The sequence below is a fragment of the Chanos chanos genome, chromosome 9 (genome assembly GCF_902362185.1).
Source record: "Chanos chanos chromosome 9, fChaCha1.1, whole genome shotgun sequence".
Taxonomy (NCBI): Eukaryota; Metazoa; Chordata; class Actinopteri; order Gonorynchiformes; family Chanidae; genus Chanos; species Chanos chanos.
Window position 1 is genome coordinate 33,289,289 of NC_044503.1, and position 10,195 is coordinate 33,299,483.

Genomic DNA, 10,195 nt, shown 5'->3' on the forward strand with positions numbered 1-10,195 from the left:
GATCAGGCACTGCTGCACATGTGAGTCAGTTGGTGCCTTGTTTGTCTTGGACACTTGGAGTTACATTCCCAACCGCACTGCAAACAAATCAAGTCAGCATGCATACCGTCCAGAGCACAAGCCAGAGCCTAAACACGCACCACGGTTTTCGGTGCAGTCACGGTTTTCCCGTCACAATTATAGTATTAACACGGTGAAAAAAAAAACATAAAGCCCATAAACATATTTAATTTTGTCTTTAAAGTGCTGAGCACAAGACCAGTTCGGTGGGCCCAAGGTCCCATTGAGAACTGTTCCTTTTCCGCTCCGGGTTCCAGGTCCGCTACTCTTCCCTGGTTTTGCTTTCCCCAGATGGTCAGGGGAGCACATGAGTGAGGGGGACAAGATAAGGACAGAGATCTGTTTTAGGAAAATGATGACCCCCCCTCCCTAGATGGTAAAGTGTGATTATTTGTCTGGGACATGACTCAGAATCTTTTAAACCATCTAACCTCACAAAAGTTACACTTAATGGATGTGTGGATGGATGGATGGATGGATGGATGGACAGAAGAGAGGAATGAATTCACGGATCTAAGACTTTAACACTTGGCCTGAATCTCTCTGTCTGGTGAGCATCAGAGTTACTTTGTTTTTCTTGTCAGCTTCTCTGAATTTCAGTTGAAATTTGACATGGATTTCAGAACGGGATTTTTCCGTCACTCTCCATGGGGGGGTGAGTAGTTAGTCTGCAGTTTATCTGGAAGTCCTTATTAAGCTTGTTACCCTAATCTTGCCTCTTCCAACACCCTCATACCACATTCAGACGAGTTAGTCAAAGTTTTGTTAGCTGCTAGCAGCGCATTTCCGATATGATTTGCGTTATGATTTAATCAGCCATGGTTTACATTGGTCTTAAGAGCAGGGAAAATCCTCGTAACCATAACGGGAACCACTCAGGAACTTGTACTGCGAAAACCACAGACCTGTTTTCCCATATGATGTATCATAGAGCATATGCAACAGCTGGTGGACCCATACATGACCAGCTTGCGTTCCCAGGCAGACTTAACAAAAAAAATGGAGGGAAAGAGGGTAAAGAAAACACACACACACACACACACACACACACACACACAAACAAATCAAACCCCCTGTAGGTTTAACAGATGTTCTATCATACCAGAAACAGAACTCTTTTACTGGAAACTGGGACACTGTGTCTAAAAGGATCCAGTTTGACACCGTATCAAAATGTAGAATTAGTGTAGTGTCATGTTACACATATCCCACACATACACATATCTGTTTGGGTTCAGGCTTCAGCAGTAATGCGTCTTTTCTATGTTCTGAGAAACCTTTGGAACCCTTTCAGTATAAACTGATCAGAAATATTACGAATGTTGAGTTTCACTTTCATTTTGTGTTGTACTTAGAATGACCCGTAGAGAAAAAAAAATGAAAGAAAGAAAACTTCAGTCGCTCATTTTAAATCTTTTCCGAAGTTTATTAGAGCCTCTTTTTCCTTAGTTACCACAATATCACGATCAGCAAGTAGGACATTTAGAAGAAAAATAAAGGTTTAAACAAGGAGGGGGGGAGGGCAACTTAGCATGAATTTTTCCACAAGTGAGCAACAGGAAACACTGAAAGGAACCTTTACAAGTCCAAAGCTTGCATACAATACAATGAGTCAACAACAGCATCTCTAAGATTGACTAAATAAAAAGTCCACGGTTGTCATGGGCACGAGTCAACAGCATAACATTGGAACTAGGCCTCACTTAAGACTGGAGCACCAACTAAGATGCTGGACTGAGGAAGTTGAGTTTATAGTCCTGGTATTAATTTGATTTTTATAGCCCTCATTAATGACACACAGAGCTCTCATTTAAGCATACACGTCACTGAAGTGACTGCTAATGTCACGGAAATGACACACAGACGATGTTTGCGTTGTCATGATCGGTGACGTAAGTTGCTCGGGCAGGGGGGGAGTCGCTTTATATCCGAATCCAGTCCTGTTGGTTTTGACTTCAGCTAACCTCGGTGGTATCTAACTGGTGGTATCTAATTGGCAGTGCGCCAGGTAAAAAAAAAAAAAAAAATCACCCTCTAATTAAAATGTGACAAACAAAACAAAACACAGCAGAACTTTGTCGTGTGTCACATGATGCACGGTGCCGTTGAAATAATTTATGATCTGTTACTGCACACCTCATATCTAAGATGCTAGCATGAACAGGTCAGATAAACATCCTACCCGCATTCGGACCTCGATTAATGCAGTTTGTGAATTCGTAGGGACAAAATAACCACAATAAATTGAAAAATTAATTATAATCAAAGAGACATAGCCATAAAAGAGTGAGTATTTAGCTATACATAGGCTAAATGAACAAAGAAAGCAAAGAGATCTCAAAGAGAAAAGAAACAACAGGGGAAAGCAGCGTGACAGACTTTTTTTTTTTCTCTCTTTTTTTTCTTCTATCATTTCACTCCTGAGTAATTTGTAATTCAAGTCATTTCCATTCTCATTCAAAGCAACCATGAACGATAAGCAATATAAACGCGAGATCCGTCGAAGGTTTTCTTACGCTTCGGCGTTGATCGGAGTCTACAGATGTCACACTGAAACTGATCAAGACGACGTCGTAAAAGCAAAAGAAAAAAAAGAAAAAAGAAAAATCTTGGATATGATAAAACAGATACGTGTACTCAAATATTAGCATCCACAAAAAATAATCACATCTTCATATTAATCTTAAAACATTTTTTCCGTTCCTGTTCTGGCAATGAAAATATTAACATACCTGAATTTTAAAGCATTTATAACATTTGTTCTTGCATTCTCCTATAAAATAGATTGTGCACAAAAATATTTCAAACACACATGTATTTCTACTCAAAATGCTCTCCTGTGCTCTACTCTCGAAATTACAAAAATATATTTGTCAAGTCAACAGACCCAGAAACACTGATCATATGCTCTTCTGTTATTAGTAAATAGATATGTGTGCGTGTGCGTGTGTGTGTGTGTGTGTGTGTGCACTTGTGTATGTGTGTAAACCTGTGTGAGTGTGTGTGTGCCTGTAAACTTCCATGTGTGCGTTTCTGTGTGTTATGATTTACATGTGTATGAGTATGTGTGTATTTAAGTATGTCTGTTAACCTGTGTGAGCTTGTGTCTGTAGATATGTGTGTGTGTGTGTGTGTGTGTGTGTGTATGTGTGTGTTTCTGTGTGTTATGATTTGCGTGTGTATGAGTATGTGTGTATTTGAGTATGTCTGTTAACCTGTGTGAGCTTGTGTCTGTAGGTATGTGTGTGTGTATGTGTGTGTGTGTGTTCAGTGAGCAGGCAGCGTCTGCGTTTCGGTGTCCGACCCGAACAGCTCTTTGTACAGTGGTGGGAAGAGAGAGTGCATGGTGAGTGGATACAGCTGCCTGAACCAGCGCAGTTTCTCCATGTGCAAAGCACAGAGGGACCTCAAGTCTGCCATCTTCTCGTACAGCTGGGAATTACACACACAAAAAAACACAACAACTCCTCAGTCAATCGCACTGACCGAAAAGGCTATTCATCCCGTTCCTTCATTTCTTCTCTTGTTCGATCTGTCCTCTTTTTTTTTTTTTTTTCAAATTATCTCCGCTCTTCCTTATGCATCACATTTAAAAACAAATGAACAAAGCGACACTAGTTTTATTTGTTATGAGTCAAGAGTGGCCCCACCCCAATCAAAACGATGTTTCTATCCTTTGACTTATGTCACGGGATATGCCAATCAACCCAGTGCAAACCCTGCACAACCTTGTGAACCAAACGTAGGAGTGCCCATTGCTTTTCAATGAGTAATTAAGCCTCTGACAGCCTTCCAAACACAATAGATCATCCAGACAGTGGGTTACCGTGGGTTACCTGCCCTGTCAGGTGACGGGGTGAATTACGCCCCTTTGGCCTAAATCTCTCGCGCTCACCTTGCTCTGTAGGCTTTGTTGGTTGTCTCTGTGTAAGATGTGACTCAATGCCAGCTCTACGTCCTTTCTCACTCTCTGTACTCTTCCTCTCTCCTCTAGACATGGTCGATCTACACACACACACACACACAGAGAGAGAATGCCCATTTGAACATGTTACTCGCTTCCCATCTTAACATGTTACTCTGTTCCTGGTTGATAAACATCATCGTTTGCTGATTTTGGTTAGATTTTCATTGTCTGGTTTGAGCGCATACCTGCGTTGATGAGAACGAGTGCGCTAAACAGCGCCACCTGCTGTTCACTTAGTCTGAGAGCACACATGCTGTGCGCGAAGTCAAATACTGCTGCTATCAGATCAGCACATACTGAAAAACAGGGAGAGAAAAAGAGAACTAGTTCAGACTCAGTCCTCATAGACAGCGGGAGCAGGTTCTAACACGTCAAACGTTCAGTTGCGCCCCGGCTTACTCAGAGACTTAAAAACTTCAGTCCCGGCAAACTTCCCGTCGAAGAACACGGTGCTGTTCTCAGTGTTAAATATCCTACTCATTCTCACCAACACAACCTCCATCGACCCTGAGAGATGGAGAGAGAGAGAGATCCAGACAGACAGAAATAGAGAGGGAAAGAGAGAGAGGAGGAGGGGAGAGGGAGAGAGAGAGAGAGAGAGAGAGAGAGAGAGAGAAAGGGGGGCATGGCAGAGAGAATCAGATGAGACAACTTTGAAGACGGCCGAAGAACAAAACTTTGTTTTGATTCACCCTGAATTTCAACCGTTTGATTGACGCGCGACGGACAGACGCGTGATTGACGGGTGCGTGATTGACGGGCAGGTCTCACCGCTCTTGAGTAGGGCGATCTGGTCGTTCTGACAGAGCTGACGGAATCCTGGGATACGTTTGGCAAACTCCACCACGTACTGCACTGCGTCAGTCAACCGTACCGCACACAACTGCCACATCTCATCCACTGTCTACAGACAGACAGACAGACAGACAGAGGGAGGGAGAGAGAGAGAGAGGAAGAGAGAGAGAGAGAGGGAGAGGGAGAGAGAGAGGGGGGGAGAGAAATAGACGGAAAATCAAACATCTCTTTCTCTTTTTATATCTGTAACCATAGCAAATCAGCTATAACTCGCTATAGCTGTGAGTCGGCGAAACATATAAAGTAGGGTGAATGTCAGCAGACGAAGGAGAAAAAAAACAAAAAAAAAAAAGAACAAATAGTTTCACATCAAAACTGAACTGAAACCTGTAAAAAAAAAAAAAAAAAAAAAAAGCGTTGCGTGGCAGATGGGCGTGTGGTGTGGTGGTGTGGTGGTGTGTGTGTGTGTGAGCGGTGGTGTGGGGAGGTGGGTGTCGTCGTTTCCACGGGGGATGATGGCGCGGTACCTTGCTCTGGTAGGCGTGGACCTCCTCCCTGGTGAAGACCTTCCACTTCAGCGCCTGGAGCTCCTCCGGTCGGAACTGACAGGTCTCCCTGTGAGAACGCACGATGCTGGCGCACAGCTCCTCTGCAACGACAAACCAGAGCCGTTTACACCAGTTCACACCGTTTTAAACCAGATTTGAAACCAGATCATTTTTGTTATGGATACCGTGGCTTTCGACGGCGGTTTTTCAGGCTGTGAGTAGGAGTGACAAGCCTGTGGTCAGAGTTATGTGTTCACATATAACTTTCCAGATGGAGCTGCGGATGAATCCAGATCAGGCCACTTCACACTGGGTATGAATGCTTTTAACTGGATTAAACAGCTAAAAAGTGGTTCTTACGCCCACCTTTAAATAAGCTCTCAATAAACTCTTTTCAAAAAGTGCTAACTATGTCTACACAGAAATCCCCTACAAAGAGAACAGGGACAGAACGCACAACGGAATTCTTGTAACCACTTCCCACCAAATGAGACCAATTCAGAGCATCTCCTCAATTCAGTTTAGCTTGTTACACATCTTTTTAAACCACATCAAACCTGTGTACTGAGGTTAATGAGTTTTCTTAGTGAGAGGTGAACTGTAGCTTCTCAACAGGGGAATAATAAAGTATAGATCAGAGACTACTTAACACCACACTGGATCCCATCAGAGCACTTCAAACCATATATGGCACTCACACGCTACATCTGTTCAGTATGAGTATGTGTGCATGTGCACATGTTTACATGTATGTGCGTGTGTGTGTGTGTGTGTGTGTGTATGTGTGTGTGTATTTCTCACCTATGTGCAGTGAGGTAGGGTAGGAGCAGAATGGATCTTCAGGGTCATAAGGTCGTAACCCCATTTCACCTCCAGGCATACTCAGCACAGCATCAGGAGTTGATCGTCTGGAATCAAAGCCTACGAGAGAGAGAGAAAGAGAGAAGGAGAGAAAGAGAGAGGGAGAGAAAGAGAGAGAGAGAGAAAGAGAGAAGGAGAGAAAGAGAGAGAGAGAGAAAGAGAGAGAGCAAGAAAGAGAGAAAGAGAGAGAGAGAGAGAGAGAGAGAGAGGGAGAGAGAGAGAGAGAGAGAGAAGGAGAGAAAGCGACAGAGAGAGAGAGAGAAAGAGAGAGAGTGTAATAGGAATAAGAGTCATTACATTAGTCCTTAAGAGACAAAGAGACAATTATATTATTCTGCATGTGATCAGAATACACACACACACACACACACACACACACATCACATCACATTCTTACCTCTGCGGTCTGTGTGGCCACTGTTGTCATCTCTCCTCAGGGAGCCTCTGTAGGCCAGAGCAGAAGCCTGGACCTCTCCTGGGGGACATGCCAGGTAGGGGTGCACCTCCGGCGGACATCCGCGAAACTCAGGGTCCATGGGGTAGGGGAAGGCCTGAGCCAGGGGCTGGATTAGATGAGGTGAGCGGGGTTCCTTGATGGGCCGGTAAGGGGGCACGGGCTGGGCCTCCCCGGGGCTGGACTGAAGACGCTGCTGCTGACGATGCCTCTCCACCTCGGCGAACAGAGAGTCTCTCTGACGTTTGGACATGCGACCGAACTTCACGGCTGAGGATGGGAGGAAATGTTTTGAGGGAGAGAAGGCGCTATTATGCTAGATTACACAAGAAACCTCCATTCAACTCCCCGGCCCCTTTCTCTCTTTTCTCTCTCCTTTTCACCTCTTTCACTACTCTCCCTTCCCCCCTCCTCTCTCTCTGTCTCTCTGTCTCTCTCTCTCTCTCTCTCTCTCTCTCTCTCACCATCTCGACTCATCCCCTGGGCGACACATTTCTTTAGCCTGCAGCTCTGACAGCGGTTCCTGCTTGCGCGGTCAATGGGACAGTTGCTCTGCCTGGAACACGAGTACGACACGCTGGACGACTGACTCCGCCGGAAAAAACCCTACGGACACGACACATCAATCACATTAATCAAGATCCAAACACACTGTCATTCAGAGACACCTCCAGTACCTCTGAAACAGCAGCTGAAATGCTGACGATGGTGATTGGTGGTTTAGGTTTAGTGGGCATGTAAGTGATTGATGGTGATTGGTGGTTTAGGTTTAGTGGGCATGTAAGTGATTGATGGTGATTGGTGGTTTAGGTTTAGTGGTCATGTAAGTGATTGATAGTGATTGGTGGTTAGGAGTTAGTGATGGCTTCAGTGATTGATGGTGATTAGTGGTTTGGAGTTAGTGATGGCATTAGTGATTGATGGTGATTAGTGGTTTGGAGCTAGTGATGGCGTTAGTGATTGATGGTGATTAGTGGTTTGTGGTGATTAAAGACTACAGTGGTCTTACCTTACAGCCCTCGCAGGTAATAACCCCATAGTGAACGCCTGAGGACTTATCCCCGCATATCTTACAGGGAATCACCTCTATCTGAGCTAAACACACACATACACACACACACATACACACACACACACACACACACACACACACATACACACACACACACACAGAAAGAAAGAAAGAGTCATGAATATGATGAGGCGAGAAGATGTAAATTATGACTCTCTGTGTTTCACTATTTTGGCCACAAGAGGGAAGCAGAGTAAATGCAAAAGGTGAGTTTTCAGTCACCCACTGCCGCATCACACATTCATACAGCAGTAAGCGCCACACAACACAAAGGCACTTATTCTGCACTCACACCCTGTTTTAAACTTAAAATCTTGTGTGTGTGTGTGTGTGTGTGTGTGTGTGTGTGTGTGTGTGTATGTGTGTGTGTGTGTATGTGTGTGTGCCTGAAGAAGAGGCAGCAGTTGACCATGATGCAAAATAAAATCAAGAATTAAGCCACTGCTTCACACACTTTTTCTCTCAGTCTCGTCAGACTAAATGGCAGGAGGAAAACTTTTAAACCACACGCTGGACTGGTACGGAATTCCTGTACTGAAAAAAAACTACTTTCGACTGAAAAATCAAAGTCCGGCTTTTCGTCTCTACGTAGGTTAAAATTCATAAGACTGGGAATAACGACTGCTGTCGAACCCAAACAAACCTTTACCAACAAAAAAAACATGCTTCACATATTTACAAAAGCCCGTACGTACATACACACATACAAATATGTATGCATGGTTAGATACACACACAAACACAGACACACACACATACATACATATATACAAACAAACACACACACACACACACTCTTTTGTTTTGTAACAGATCAAAGTTAATCCATGAAAGCCCTATTAAGAAATCCTAATAAGCGTATTAGCAGAGAGAGAGAGAGAGAGAGAGAAACTCTAGATCCTTTCTAGATTAGAGTTAGGAAGAATGAAAAAAGAGGACCAAACAACTGCTTGGTTAACTCTGTGTGTGTGTGTGAGTGTGTGTTTATTTTTACGTATGTACGTGTGAGTGTGTTTTGCGCATGGGGTTTTCAGTAAATCAAACCTGCTTATTTCTTGGAACCCAAAACATTTTATGTTGCTATGGGATGTGGTTACACTGTCCAGTAACCACAAACTCATTTCTTTCAACACATACACACACACACACACACACACACACACACACACACACAGAAATTAGGCTGATATTGACAATTGCAGTTCTTAGTCCTCTATTGCACAGCTGTCTACTGATACCAGAAGTCTGACTCCATAAGAGTGACAAACTGAACTGTGACGTGATGTGCGAACTGTGACTGTGATATTGATACGTGTAGATGAGACGCGGTAAATAATATGCCAGGTTTAGTAATGTGGGAAAATGTAGAAACCAAACACAACTTCAAAGTGTTATTTACGCAGGTAATATGCAAATATTAACTACAAAGGTCCCCTGATGAACCACTGGAATCCAAAAATCTCACCCCATGTTAAGATGTTATGACTGAGAAATCACCCTCTCGCTTTCCTTTGTCTTTGTTTTCCCACGAGACACATCAAAGTGTTTTAAAAGCAGAGGAGAGAGAGAGAGAGAGAGAGAGAGAGAGAGAGAGGTGGTGGTGCTAGGGGTGGGGGGGGGGGGGGCGGTTTCTCAAACCAAAACAATAACGTCATAAAAGGAAAGACAGAGAAAAAAAACAACAAAACAAGCCTGAATACCAAAGGGAAGATTTTGATTGTTACAAAGAGAGAGAGAGAGAGCGAGAGAGAGCAAGAGAGAGAGAGAGAGAGAGAGAGAGAGAGCGAGAGAGAGAGAGAGAGAGAGAGAGAGAGAGAGAGAGAGAGAGAGAGAGAGAGAAAGTGAGAGAGAGAGAGAGCGAGAGAGAGAGAGAGAGAGAAAGGGGGAATATTCTGACCGAGGAAAGAGGAGGTGGACACATAGCTGTCAACCTCAGGCTCTTTTTAAGTGGTTTTTACTGACTTCTCTTTCACTCTGACTATCCCTCTTTCATGCCCTCTCTCGCTCTATCCTTCCTTCTCTCTCTCTCTCTCTCTCTCTCTCTCTCTCTCTCTGTCTTGCTCACAAAGGATGCGGCTGCCAGTAACACGCTCTTTCATCTGTGTTTTGACTGCCAGGAATGCACCCCCCCCTCCTCCTCCTCCCCTTCTGTCCTCCCTCACTCCCCCTGGTCCTCTCTCACCCCATTTCCAACTGTCCTGTCCTCCTCTTCTTCTTCTTCTTCTTCTTCTTCTTCTTCTTCTTCTCTCTTCCTCTCCCCTCTTTCTGTCTCTCTCTCTCTCTTTCAGTCCGCTTCACTGCTCTCTCACCGCTCTGGACGCTGAGATTATAAATCAAATCTTTGTTTTTGGTTTTTGGTTTGTTTTTTTTTCTCTCTCTCTAATGGCTATATTATTAACACAGACAGCGGACCTGCTTACTAACGCGTCGAGTCTTTG

At 44.0% G+C, this 10,195-nt stretch overlaps 1 protein-coding gene across 1 annotated transcript in view; it reads right to left on the reverse strand.

Moving 5' to 3' along the window:
• Positions 1 to 3,217: 3,217 nt before the first annotated feature.
• rorc (RAR-related orphan receptor C) overlaps positions 3,218 to 10,195 on the reverse strand; it is a 30,845-nt gene continuing 23,867 nt past the window's right edge. The window contains exons 3-12 of the mRNA XM_030783771.1: positions 7,695 to 7,780; positions 7,150 to 7,291; positions 6,629 to 6,955; positions 6,172 to 6,291; positions 5,350 to 5,471; positions 4,799 to 4,931; positions 4,427 to 4,534; positions 4,213 to 4,323; positions 3,956 to 4,065; positions 3,218 to 3,492 (exon numbers count right to left, since the gene is read on the reverse strand). Coding sequence (XP_030639631.1) covers positions 3,328 to 3,492; positions 3,956 to 4,065; positions 4,213 to 4,323; positions 4,427 to 4,534; positions 4,799 to 4,931; positions 5,350 to 5,471; positions 6,172 to 6,291; positions 6,629 to 6,955; positions 7,150 to 7,291; positions 7,695 to 7,780 — 1,424 coding nt within the window. The 3' untranslated portion in view covers positions 3,218 to 3,327. The remainder of the gene's footprint in view (positions 3,493 to 3,955; positions 4,066 to 4,212; positions 4,324 to 4,426; positions 4,535 to 4,798; positions 4,932 to 5,349; positions 5,472 to 6,171; positions 6,292 to 6,628; positions 6,956 to 7,149; positions 7,292 to 7,694; positions 7,781 to 10,195) is intronic.